Below are 14,429 nucleotides of genomic sequence, written 5' to 3'. Positions count from 1 at the left end.
TCTCCAGCTTCCTCATTTCCCCTCCCCCCACCTTTTCTCAGTCCCAGCCCTCAGACTCAGCACCGTCTTCTTGACCTGCAATCTTCTTCCCGACCTCTCCGCCCCCGCCCCCGCCGGCCTATCACCCTCACCTTAGCCACCTTCCACCTATCGCATTCCCAACGCCCCTCCCCCAAGTCCCTCCTCCCTACCTTTTTTCTTAGCTTCTGGCACACCCTCCTCATTCCTGAAGAAGGGCTTATACCCGAAACGTCTATTCTCCTTCTCCTTTGATGCTGCCTGACCTGCTGCGCTTTTCCAGCATCACATTTTTAAGCTCTGATCTCCAGCATCTGCAGTTCTCACTTTCTCTCAGTATGGTTTGCACTGCGTAGTCACCCTTTTGACATTGTAGGACCGAATAATTTTTCTATAATTTTGACTTGAGTAAGTGAGGAAATGAAATATATTTGACTGTGGTCAGCTCTAAACGATTTCTGCAGAGAAGAAAGCCATATGTGCAGTCCAGGAGTAAGGTTTGTGGTGTTATTGCTGTTGCATTCTTAGGCTAATGTAAACTTAGGCTCATACAGGTGAGAACGCTTAGAGATTAAAAAGGCTTTTCCTGCAAGACATGGCTGTGTTTTAAAATTGTAATTTAAAGTCGGTAAGAGCCTTGGTGTATATATTTGTGTGGTTATTTTAAACTGCAATTTGTTTTTGGGATCAACAGTGATTGTGTAGCCGCACACAGTTCTTATATTTAAAGGATATTGATAGGATGTGGAGATGATTCAGATATATCAAGTTGGACATTTGAGATGATGTTTAATCATTAGGAGAGGGCATTAGGTCCTCAAGGCAGACATTCACATTGCTCATTACTGCCACTTGATCTTGGTAAAGATCTATGGAATTGGCAAGCAAGGCTAAGGTGGCTAAGCTATTAGAAAAGGGTGATCTTACAAAATGATTGGCATGTCAAAGAATGAATAAGGAAACAGTTGGAAGTGATGTCACTAAAGTGACTATTACTTTTAAAGAAACCAATCAAGAATTAGCAATAGACTATTGAGAAATCCAAGATGAACCCTTAGCTCAAGCACTAGTAAGCATTTAGAGTTAAATATGCCTTTGCACAAGGGATAGTGACTAGCAAGAGTTAATAGATTTTAGTGGTTCAAAACACAAAGAGGAAGATTGAAGAATAAGCAGACGTGATTAGCCAAAGGACCTTTTTCTGTGCTATAGCCCTCGAAGACTTTTAACTCCAGTCAACAGAACAAAACAGGGGACCAGTGCTCAGTCAACCGATGTCTTGAATGTCATCTGAAAACCACTGCTTTTATTGAATATTATTTTAATTACTTAGAGTCATAGAGTCATCGAGTCATAGAGATGAAGAGCACGGAAGCAGACCCTTCAGTCCAGCCCGTCCATGCCGACCAGATATCTCAACCCAATCTAGTCCCACCTGCCAGCACCTGGCCCATATTCCTCCAAAGCCTTCCTATTCATATACCCATCCAAATGCCTCTTAAATGTTGCAATTGCACTAGCCGATACCCCAGGGAAAACAGCACAGTGGCACAGTGGTTAGCACTGCTGTCTCACAGCGCCAGAGACCTGGGTTCAATTCCCGCCTCGGAAACTGGAGTTTGCACATTCTTCCAGTGTCTGCATGGTTTTTCTCTGGGTGCTCCGGTTTCCTCCCACAGTCCAAAGATGTGCAGGTTAGGTGAATTGGCCATGCTAAATTGTCCGTAGTGTCAGGTGAAGGGGTAAATGTAGGGGAATGGGTTGCTGTTCGGAGGGTCAGTGTGGGCTTGTTGGGCCGAAGGGCCTGTTTCCACACTAAGTAATCTAATCTAGCCTTCACCACTCCTCTGGCAGCTCCTTCCATACACGTACCACACTCTGCACGAAAAAGTTGCCCCTTAGGTCTCTTTTATATCTTTCCTCTCTCACCCTAAACCTATGCCCTCTAGTTCTGGACTCCAAGGAAAAGACTTTGTCTATTTATCCTATCCATGCCCCTCATGATTTTGTAAACCTCTACTACTCACCCCTCTGCCTCCAATACTCCAGGGAAAACAGCCCTAGCCTATTCAACCTCTCCCTATAGCTCAAATTCTCCAACCCTGGCAACATCCTTGTAAATCTTTTCTGAACCTTTCCAAGTTTCACAACATCTTTCCAATAGAAAGGAGACCAGAATTGCACACAATATTCCAACAGTGGCCCAAACAATGTCCTGTACAGCCGCAACATAACCTCCCAACTCTTGTACTCAATACTCTGACCAATAAAGGAAAGCATACCAAATGCCTTCTTCACTATCCTACCTACCTGTGACTCCACTTTCAAGGAGCTATGAACCTACACTCCAAGATCTTTTTGTTCAGCAATACTCCAGAGGACCTTACCATTAAATGTGTAAGTCCTGTTAAGATTTGCTTTCCCAAAATGAAAGACCTCACAATTATCTAAATTAAACTCCATCTGCCACTTCTCAGCCCATTGCCCCATCTGATCAAGATCCCATTGTAATCTGAGGTAACCTTCTTCACTGTCCACTACACCTCCAATTTTGGTGTCATCTGCAAACTTACTAACGGTATCTCTTATGCTTCTTATTATAAACTTATTAACGTCTATAAACATGTGGAATATGTACTGTAATTAATCAGAACTAATAAAATTTTAGATTGACTCTCTTAAACTCAATCTATAATTGTAATTGATTTAGGTCTGACAATTAAAAGTTGAAGTTCACCCCAAAATCTTCTCACAAACTTATTGTGCCAGACAATATTAAAGGGTAAAAAAGAACACAACTAAGTAATGAGATGTTCACTTCCAAAACTGGGTACCATACTATTTTCCAAGGCTCTTGTGAAGGTCTCAGATGTTACATAAACAATGTGTTAATACGCAGTGAGAAAAATAATAACTGAAATCATCAACCCACCTGCAGGTTTCAGAAGTTTGCCATCAATTTTAATTTCAACAGCTTTGCTCACCATAATACCAGACTCTGCGCTGCTCTGTATTCCATCCCATGTTTCTGAAACAAAAATAAAAGGAAAACAGTTACCATTCCCATAACCATCATAATGACCGACAGCCATATGGTGATGCTGTGTGATTTTATTCTGTGAGCGCTGTGTTCCATCAAGTGCAAAATACCATTTTAGTGCCCAGATGCTAACTGAACAGTAAAATATCAAGAGCGGCCGATATTACAGAACAGGCTAAAATACTTTTGCAAAGACACAAACAGCTTTGGGGAAATACCACAGCTGTAGGAAATCATTGACAGGCTGAAATTTAATTTTGGAATTTTATTTCGGAACTGCTCACTTTCTGTGTTTGCTTGGTGGAGAACAGAAAGAACAACACCAGCCCTTCCTCAGACTGAAATACTTACCTGCTGCTGCTGCTTAAAAACACCTGATCATACATCATTCATCTTACTAAGCATGTGGTCAGCAATTTTGTTCAACAGTTACTGACAGCAATTGACATGACCAAAATTAACATGGGACAACATTCTGTATCTGATCCATTCAGGTTTTATTAGGGTGCATATTGCTCTTTGTCCAAACTCAAGAAGGATTATTTTCCAGGAGAACAAAGGGCAATGATCTATCATACCAAATCTCTAACCCTACTACATTGCTGGGTTTCCAAGGGCTCTCCGCAGTTGATGGTTTGAGGTTGGAGTGAACGCAGGTCCTGTGTTTGATGAGACACTAGGGGAACACTCAGCTTTGCACTTTGTTGGGTCACTCAATTTACAGAGAGAGGGCTTTGTGAAGACACACCAGGGCTGGTAGCATTGTGGTAATGCTTTTGGACTAGTGATCCAGAGGCCTGAACTATTTATTCAGAGACCCGAGTTCAAAAATCCTACTACAGCAGTTGGAGAATTCAAAATCCAGTTTAAAATGCTTATATCAGTATACATGACTAAACGTCACAAAAATAAAGCTTCATTTAGAGACACTATCCTGCCACCCTTACTGGGGTATAGATTAGAGTGGTGCTGGGAAAGCACAGCAGGTCAGGCAACATCTGAGGAGCAGGAAAAATCAACATTTCGGGCAAAAGCCCTTCATCAGGAATGAAGGCAGGGAGCTCCGGGCTGGAGAGATAAATGGGAGGGGGGTGGATTGGGGAGAAGGTAGCCAAGAGTACAATAGGTGGATGCGGGTGGGAATGAAGGTGATAGGTCAGAGAGGAGGGTGAAGTGGATAGGTGGGAAGAAAGATTGGCAGGTAGGACAGGTCATGAGGATGGTGCTGAGTTGGAACAACATTTCAACTCCCCCTCCCACTCTGCTGAAGACATGCAGGTCCTTGGCCTCCTCCACCGCCACTCCCTCACCACCCGACGCCTGGAGGAAGAACGCCTCATCTTCCATCTCGGAACACTTCAACCCCAGGGCATCAATGTGGACTTCACCAGTTTCCACATTTCACCTCCCCCTACCTTACCTTCCTTCCCACTTATCCGCTCGACCCTCCTCTCTGACCTATCACCTTCATCCCCATCTCCACCCACCTATTGTATTCTTGGCTATCTTCTCCCCAGCCCCAGCCCCACCCCACCCCTCCCAATTATCTCTCCACCCCAGAGGTTCCCTGATGAATGGCGTTTGCCTGAACGTCAATTTTCTTGCTCCTCTGAAGCTGCCTGACCTGCTGTGCTTTTCCAGCACCGCTCTAATCTAGATTCTGATTTCCAGCATCTGCAATACCCACTTCTGCCACCCTTACTCGGTCTGGTTTTCACAGCGATGTGGTTAACCATTCTCTTAAATAGCCGAGCAAGCTACTCAACAATGGAATGGGACCTAAATAATTACCAGTGACAACCTCACCTCAAAGAGTTAAAGAATAAACAATGCCTTGCAGCTTGTATCTATAGACTTCAATAGGCTTCTCAAGCTGTGATCAGTCCTCCTGTATCTTGCCATTTTCTGCAAGGTTCAGTTTGATTTGGAATTTGCTTGCACCAAGACTCATTGTTGCGCCTCGGTTGGTGGCCTTGAAGAATATTGAATCTATACCCTTTCCCCAAATCAGTCTCATCCTTCACTTGCTAGTACTACCTTTCATTGTTGAATATGACAGGTGCCAGAAACTTTCCAGAGCCAATGCCAAGTGGCCATATTACAAATGTGAACTGGGCGATGAACGTCAGTCAATTACTTAACTGGGAAATGCATCCAAACTGAGCCTAATGTGTATTCACCCAGTTACTGTTGAGCCAGGATCAATGCATAGTAATTAAGGATAACTATCTTCCATTTTATTCATTCTCAAAATATGGGCATCTCTGGGAAGGTCTGCTCTGAATGGCTAGGAAATCAGGATGCACTGCATTCAGGTTTGAACCCTAGGAAAGAACTGAGATAAATGAAAGCACCATCATTATCCAGCTGCAGGAAATTTGTTAATGCTTCATAGAATCCCTACAGTGTGGAAACAGGCCCTTCAGCCCAAAACATCCACACTGACCCTCCAAAGAGTAACTCACCCAGATCCATTCGCCTATCTTTATCGCCTGATTAATGCACCCAACCTACACATCCCTGTACACTGTGGACAATTTTGTATAGCGTATTCACCGATCCTGCACTTCTTTGGATTGTGGGAGGAAACCCGAGCAAACGCTGGGAGAAGGTGCAAACCTAACACAGACAGTTACTCGAGGCTGGAATCGAACCCAGGTCCCTGGTGCTGTGAGACAGCACTGAGCCACCATGCCACCCACGAAATAGGTTGATCTGGCTTCAGTACACATGGCCGAGTTGTGCATATTGGCAGAGAGAGAAGCTTAATTATCAGCAGGTAATAGTGCTATTCAAAAAGGAGTTCAAACCAAAAATGCAGGGTTGCAGGCAGGTGAAAGATTTTAAATGATCAACGGGTTTATCTATAGGAATCTTGATTAGAGTTTAAGTACATAGATGGCAAATTCGGAAGGTTGAGGGATTGAATGACAGTGCATGCATTGAACACATAATATAAACAAACACTTTACTATAATACTGATGGGTTGAGTTATTGTTATAGCTTCTGCATTTTGGTTCAAATGTTAAACTTGAGGTCATTCTCAAGTGTCAGATGGATACAAAAATGTTTAACACATGGTCAAGGAACCACTTAGCCAACATCATTCTTCTATCAATCCTTTTAAAGCTGATCAGCTGGTTACTAATCTCATTCCTTCTTTTCAGAAGTTTATGCAAATTGAAGTGTCTATTCCCATACAGAATAACAGTGACCTCTTCACATGTTAGTGGTTATTGCTGCTGCACTTCAGGATGGTTTAGGATTATTCAAAAACAAGCCTGCTCTGTTTTAGGAACACTATTATGCTTCTAGTTCTTGAAAAACAACTAAACTATTGAATTACATTGAAATTAAAACAGGGAAACATTCCTTTTTATTCAACAAAGCCTTGTTAGCACTAATGCTCCATAAGAACTGTGCTCCTAATCCCATGCATCTGCTCTATTCCCATATCCATTTACCTCCAGCCTGAGGGCTCGGTTTTAACTCTATGTAAATTAGAGTTTTGTGGGCATTAAAATCTTGCTCTGGTCTCAATCACTAACGTTTACTGTGCATTCTGTAGTTTTACAACCAATCACATTTATTACTGGGAGAATCAGATTGTGTAGAACAAATATCTTTTTAGAGTCTTTCACCATTTAAGAAATAGTCTTTAAGAATAGGCCTTTTGATTCCTTCTCCCAAGCTTTCTTACATTAAAATACAACTGTCAGGTTTCTGCCTACTGGCTTAACCTATCTATATCCCCTCGTAGATTACTAATGTCCTCATCATAACCTGCTCTCCTACTTGTTTCTGTATCGCCAGCAAACATGGATAAATTACACTCTGCCCAATGCTCCAAGGCTTTAATATAGATAATAAATAATTGAGACCCTATTGACTCTTATGGCATTCCACAGGTTACATCTTTCCAACATGAAAAAGATACATTAATCCTGACTCTTTATCTGCTGTGTGCTGACCAATCCTCAGTCCATGCTAATAAATAAGCTCCTATCTTGTGCAATAATCTTTTATGTAGCATCTCATTGAATGCCTTCTAGAAACCCAAAAACACTATATCTATGACTTCCTCTTTACCAACTCTGCTTGCAATCCCCTCAAAGAACTCACGTAAGATTGAAATATATGATTTCCCCTTTACAAAACCATGCTGACTCTACTTGAGTGCATTAAGCTTTTCTAAATGTCCTGCTATTTCTTCCATAATCATAGAACATAGAACAATACAGCACAGAACAGGCCCTTCGGCCCACGATGTTGTGCCGAACATTTGTCCTAGCTTAAGCACCCATCCATGTACCTATCCAATTGCCGCTTAAAGGTCACCAAAGATTCTGACTCTACCACTACCACAGGCAGCGCATTCCATGCCCCCACCACTCTGGGTTAAGAACCTACCCCTGACATCTCCCCTATACCTTCCACCCTTCACCTTAAATTTATGCCCCTTGTAACACTCTGTTGCACCCGGGGAAAAAGCTTCTGACTGTCTACTCTATCTATTCCCCTAATCATCTTATAAACCTCTATCAAGTCACCCCTCATCCTTCGCCGTTCCAACGAGAAAAAGTCTAGCACTCTCAACCTATCCTCGTACGACCTATTCTCCATTCCAGGCAACATCCTGGTAAATCTTCTCTGCACCCTCTCCAAAGCTTCCACATCTTTCCTAAATTGAGACGACCAGAACTGCACACAATAATGGATTCTAACATTTACCCAATAACTGATATTAAGCGATCAGCCTATAGTCTGCTGCTTTCTGTCTCCCTTCATTCTTGTACAGAGGTATCATATCAGCATTTTTCAAATCTGTTGGAACCCTCCCAGAGTCTAAAGAGTCTGAACTATTTTGAACAATGTCTCCGTTATCTCTCTAAACACTTCCTTTAAGACCCTTGAATCTAGTCCATCAGGTCCTGGCAACCTGTTTGCCTTCAGACCTGTTAAGTTTAGCAAATACTTTGTCCTTCGTGACAGGGACTTTTTTTTTAAGATTAGATTACTTACAGTGTGGAAACAGGCCCTTCGGTCCAACAAATCCACACCGACCCTCCGAGCAGCAACCCACCCAGACCCATTCCCCTACATTTACCCCTTCACCTAACACTATGGGCAATTTAGCATGGCCATTTTACCTAACCTGCACATCTTTGGACTGTGGGAGGAAACCAGAGCACGCAGAGGAAACTCACACAGACACGGGGAGAATGTGCAAACTCCACCTCCACACAGACAGTTGCCTGAGGCGGGAATTGAACCCAGGTCTCTGGCGCTGTGAGGCAGCAGTGCTAACCACTGTGCCACCGTGCCGCCCTCTTACAAGAAGTTTCCTCCCACTAGCACCTTACTTACCTGTTACCTTTGGGACATTTATAATATCCTTCTCTGTGAAGACTGACAAACTACTGATTTAAATTACTTTTTCCCTGTTCTCCGTGACTAATTCCCCAATTACATCCTTTAGGAGACTGGCTCAGTCAACCCTGACTACTATTGTGGGAAGTCAGACAGGGTCAATGTAAGGCAAGAAAAATTGCCGGAATATAGAATTGCTGTGGTCAAGAGGAGTGCGGAACATTTCCCAACATTTCCTCTCAGGTGCGTGACATTACAAAAACTCGAAAGTCCCCACACTGTTCAACCACGATCTGCCCCTTTAAATCATCACGAGTAGCTGCACAGAAAAAGTTAAAAGGACAAGACTTAAAGAAATTCCTTGTGTACGTGAAACAGAAATGTTGCAGCTCAGCTTGCACTGTTCTACAGCCCCCAGTTGACAGTCAGTCTATCCCTGAGCATTTATAGTCAGAGAATCATAGAGATGTACAACATGGAAACAGACCCTTTAGTCCAACTCGTCCATGTCAACCAGATATCTTAAATTAATCTAGTCCCATTTGCCAGTACTCGGCATATATCCCTCAAAACCCTTCCTATTACTTTATGTTGGGATGTGTTCCATTTGTCCCTGGCTCCCACATTAATTTCCACTCCTGCTCACATCCCTAACAGCATTCGCATCAGCTTCGGACAGAAGTCAGATTTGGAAAATGTAAATAAGTTGTTAAAATCAACAATTTCTGTCACTGATATAGATTCCCTAATGAATAAAGCACGCTGAACCTACTGTTGATATATGGTGCAGTGAAGACGTAAATATTGTTGTTTAGGCTCCTTTTGTAGTAACTTGCTTCATATGTCTCTGGGTTTTCTGTCCATTCTTCTGCAGCACTAAAAATGAAATCATATTTGAGAAATGGAGAATCTGCTTTTTACATTTAAATATGGTCAACAGCAACATCATAAAAATGTTCGACAAAGGTTATGAAAGGCATATAGAAAAGTGCTAGTAAAATATAGTTTTTAATTTAACTGCAGTTCAAATGCCCTCAAATTCTCATCACTGGGTTAAACCATTTTCTTTCTTTATTCGTTTTTGGAATATGGCCTTTGCTAGTTGAGCCAGCATTTGTTACCATCTTGGATTGCTCAAGAAGATAGTGGTGAGCCACTTTCTTAAACAACTTATGTTTCTCTGGTGTAGGTATAACCACAGCGCTAAAGGCTGGGGAGGGGGGAAGAGGGGTGCACTTCCAGGATTTTGCCTCAAGTTGTTCTCGTACAATCTATAGATGGTAGGCAGTGAAGTCACTATGTGCCAGTAGTGGACAGACTGAATGTTGAAGCGGTGGATTGGGTCCCAATCAAGCAGACCACTTTGCCCTGGATGATGTGGAGTTTCATAAGTGCTGTTGGAGCTACTGAGAGTCATCCAGCACGGTAACAGACCCTTCAGTCTAACTTGGCCATGCCGAACAATTTGCCTGTGTTTTGCTCATACCCCTCTAAACCCTTCCTGTTCACATATGTGTCCAAATGTCTTTTAAATGTTGCAACTGCACCTGCATCTATCAATTCGTCTGGCAGTTCATTCTATACATGAACCATACTTTGTGAAAAATTTGCCCCTCAGACTCCCTTTAAATCTTTCTCCTCTCACCTTAAAATTATACCATCTATAGTTTTGAACTCTCCCACCCTGTGGAAAAATCCTTGGCTATTCACGTTATCCATACCCCTCATGATTTTATAAACCTCTATAAGATCACCACACAACCTCCTGCATTCCAGTGAAAAAAGTCCCAGCCTATCCAGCCTCTCCTTATAACTCAAGCCCTCCAGTCTTGACAACATCCTGTTAAATCTTTTCTGAACCCTCTCTAATTTAATGATATCCTTCATATAGCAGGGCGACCAGAACTGTACACAGTATTCCAAAAGTGGCCTCACCAATGTCCTGAACAGCCACAACATGACATCCCAAATCTTATAAACAATATACCCCTCGACTTTCATCCAGACAAATGAAAAATATTTCTTTGCACCTTGACATGTGCCTTGCAGATAATGGACTGGCTTCAAAGAACCAGGAGGTGAGATACCCAGAACTCCCAGTCTCTGACCTGCTCCTGCAGCCATAATATTGATGTGGCTGGTCCAGTTAAGTGTCTTATCAATAGTAGCCCTCCAGGATGTTGATAATGAAGAATTTTATGATGGTAATACCAATAAATATTAAAGGGAAATTATTAGTTTCTCTCCTGTTGGAGATGATAATTTTTTGGAATTTGTTTGGCATGAATTTTATTTGCCACTTAACATCCCATGCCTGAATGTTGTTCAGGTCTTGCTGCATGCATGCACTGATTGTTTCAGGTTCTGAGGTGCTGTCGATGATTCTGAACATTGTGGAGTCATCACTTCTGGCCTTAGGGTTCGGACAGTGCCAAGCAGCTGAGGATGTCTGGCTGAGGTCATGACTGGAACCAATAGCAAACCCCTTCAAATGAAATGATTGGCCTCCAGCAATAAGAATCATTTTTCTTTGAGCTAGCAATAACTGCAACCAGCAGATTTATAACCCTCGTTTGCATTGACTTCATTTTTGCTCGGGCTCCTTGAGAACTATAAGCATCTGCTATATCCATTAAACTGATCAATCAGCAATATCTTTGAATTTTAGGCAAGCAACCAAGATTCCAATCAGACACTGAGCCTTCACTAATGGAATTGCTGGAGGGCAGCTGAAAATGGAACATAACTCATTTCTTTCCAGATTTGCCCCTTGTAAGAATCTCAGCGATTTTCTGAAGGAAGCGAATAACAAAGGCAAACTGTTCTTCTACATCCACACAGTATTGACCTGACTGGTTTCCTAGACAACTTTTCAAGTTTTACCCAGTACAAACCTTCTAAGGCCACACATATATTCTTGCCAGCTAAAAATGTTTGAAAAAAGTCCAGTTGAAGGCACAGGGCCATCCTTGTAAGTGATCCCAGAAGTAATCAAGTACATTCAAACTTGAGGCCTACTTGCATCAGAAGGAATGGAAGAAATGAGGTTTTATCTTCTTCTTCATCCTGGCACCACTCTGTCATTCCTATTGGTGGATCAAACAATGCATTGTTTTAAGTATAGTCTGCCAACCTTGAGTTTGGCAATGGCCAAATTCCTGGGGCTTGGGACCAGATCCTAGGCCTTCTTACTTTGACTCTGTTTGTTACATTTCACCCTTAATAAACTTTGAGTCAAAATTGTCTCCATTGTCAGAACATGTATATTTAGACTGAACCAGAGGGAGGCATTGTCTTTGTATCAACATTCTATTGATGACATGACTAAAAGGGGATGTATGTAAGCCTAAGATGAAAAGCTTAAACATGTCTCAAATTCCCTTCTGCCTACAATTTGACCGAGATATGATGTGAACATAAGGAAAGATCAGCATCACATCAAAGCGAAATATAGACAACAACAAAAGAGAACAACGTGACAAAAACACAAAAGATAAAAGGGTTAATGTGTTTGTTTTCAGTTTTGCATAGTGCAATAACCTTCAGTAGGGTCCTGAATGCCAGACATTATGGAGTGTGCAATGCTAGAAAATCCAAAAATGAAAATAATAGGTTACAATTTCAACCATACACACAATGCAATCATATTTTGGTAAACGATTTCTTCAGATTTTAGTTTCTTAATTTCAAATTCACGATTAACTAACAGGCATGCACACTGCCTCCTGCTATTCCAGAAGCAGTTGACTATTTAGCAAACCTATTTGTATGTGTCACTATGTCCAATTGTTCGCAGTGTATTTCTTTATCAGATTCATTTGTAAATAAATTAGAATACAATGTGAGGTATGTTGGTTCAACATGCTGTAGCAAGACAACCTAATCATCATTTATTTTGTAACTTATTTGTGGTATTGCCTAGCAATCACTATTCATAAATTACTGAGAAAGTTTATAATGGATGTTATTCTAGTGGCGAGGACTTGAAACATATCAAGAAGAGAAGGTGGGTTAAGGTTAAAATCATGAGGATCAGCTTCCTGATTCAAACTCACCTTCAAGCTGTTTTGAATTTGATAGAGTGCAGGTGACCAGCCTGCACCAAGGAATGGGCTGGTAAATTAGATATGATTTTGCGAGCTTCATTGTTATTTCCATTTTCAAAGTTAACTGTGTTCACCTCGGGTTTCCTGAATCTTGTGATCAACAAAGTGAGGGCCTGGTGGATCCAGGTAGCTGGTTCCAGGTTGTGAGGACAGAGCCACAAGATTAGGTATATCCTGGAGGAGATCATTGAACCAAGAAGCAAGTGCGGACCATGTAAATGAGGACAGATTGAGGGGGGAAAGGCAGATCCACATGGTGAGGGTACATTCACGAGTGGAGGGTAAATCCAAGAAATGAGGCATTTTCCACCATCCATCTGGATCCAGACATCTATCAGAATAACCCATGTGGGTGGACAGCATCCAATCTCCCACATATTTCAAAAACCTGATCATTAACTCAGAGTCAAAGTTTCTCATTTTCCTTCCCGGCTTATAGGCTTCCTCAACTACCCTCCATAATCTGGACTCACTCCCATCCTCACTGCCCGTATATTTAACCCACTTCTCCACAGCTCGTCCACTCTCACCACAGGATAAATCTCAGATCCTCAATGACTTGTAATTAGCTGCAATGAATGAACAACTGACACAAGGACATGCATCCTTCATTTCAAAAGTCCTACCTTTTGGGATAAATCCTTGTAATTCCTCCATCAGTCGCTACGAATCTTGCAAGAACTCCGGCCCTGTTTTACAAAGAAAAATTTAATGACTTGAGTAGAATCACAGAATCCTCTCACATGCACTATCAGTCTTACTTGACGTGAAAATGCAAACTTGTTTTGGCACTGTGTGGAGCCTCATTCCTGTTTGTAAAGGAAGACCAGACTTCATGAATGTTGATATGGCATCAAATTATCTTTCAAGGGGACCAATATATATCCCTCACCCTTTTCCACATCTTGCAGTGAAATTCCCCAAAATATCTTAAAGGCACAGAGATCCATAATGGTGCCAGGAGCACATGCCTTGTGTTCAGGGGTAGGGCCAGGGTAGAGGACAGGCAAGTCACTGGAGCACCCTATGGTATGGACCTGGCAAATTCCAAAAGCTGACTGGTAATTTGTATCAGCAGTTTCCCTAAGCAGTCAATCTCTTTATGACAGGCTGCTTTGAGGAAAACTGATTTCTAAAAGCTAACTGCTAAAACAACAGTTACCAAGGACAAATCAGTGTCCATTGCAACCAGTGTTACCAAGGCATAAATGGTGGGAGATGTGTTCAACTTCAAACCACTCACTCATATTTAATTGAGCGGGGGATGGACTATTATGGCAGGTTTAACTTTAATTTTGATTTGATTTATTATTGTCATGTGTACCAAGGTACAGTGAAAAGTATTGTTTTGCATGATAACCAGACAAATCAGACCCTACATAAGTTCGTCAGGGTAATATAGGTACACAATCTTTTATCCAAAATTCCAAAATCTGAAAAGCTCCGAAATCTGACATTTTTTGTGGAGTGTGGAGCATCATTTTGGCGTGCGACCAGGTAAGCCAACTCCACACCCACTCAGCCCGCACTGGCAGGCGTCAAGTGTGTCTCAGTGCTCGTACTATCCACATGTGCTTCTGCTGTTAGCTTTTTTCTCATTTCACTGTGAAAATGTCATTTATTCCGAAATCCAAAACATTCCAAATTCCAAAAAACAACTGTCCCCCCCACCCCCAGGATTTTGGATAAAGGATTGCACAGTCCAAAGATGTGCAGGTCAGGTGAATTGGCCGTGCTAAATTGCCCGTAGTGTTAGGTAAGGGGTAAATGTAGGGGAATGGGTAGGTTGCGCTTCGGCGGGGTCGGTGTGGACTTGTTGGGCCAAAGGGCCTGTTTCCACACTGTAATCTAATCTAATCTAATCTAATCTAATCTAATCTAATCTAATCATATG

At 42.0% G+C, this 14,429-nt stretch overlaps 1 protein-coding gene across 10 annotated transcripts in view; it reads right to left on the bottom strand.

Moving 5' to 3' along the window:
- Positions 1 to 14,429, bottom strand: part of LOC122561717 (voltage-dependent calcium channel subunit alpha-2/delta-1) — a 661,591-nt gene that overhangs the window by 35,744 nt on the left and 611,418 nt on the right. For all 10 annotated transcript variants that reach the window (XM_043713760.1, XM_043713766.1, XM_043713767.1 and 7 more), the window contains 3 exons: positions 13,162 to 13,224; positions 9,202 to 9,305; positions 2,951 to 3,046 (listed from right to left, as the gene is read on the bottom strand). In XM_043713760.1, coding sequence (XP_043569695.1) covers positions 2,951 to 3,046; positions 9,202 to 9,305; positions 13,162 to 13,224 — 263 coding nt within the window. The remainder of the gene's footprint in view (positions 1 to 2,950; positions 3,047 to 9,201; positions 9,306 to 13,161; positions 13,225 to 14,429) is intronic.

Source organism: Chiloscyllium plagiosum, chromosome 23, assembly GCF_004010195.1.
Source record: "Chiloscyllium plagiosum isolate BGI_BamShark_2017 chromosome 23, ASM401019v2, whole genome shotgun sequence".
Taxonomy (NCBI): Eukaryota; Metazoa; Chordata; class Chondrichthyes; order Orectolobiformes; family Hemiscylliidae; genus Chiloscyllium; species Chiloscyllium plagiosum.
This window is presented reverse-complemented; position numbering and strand designations above follow the sequence as displayed.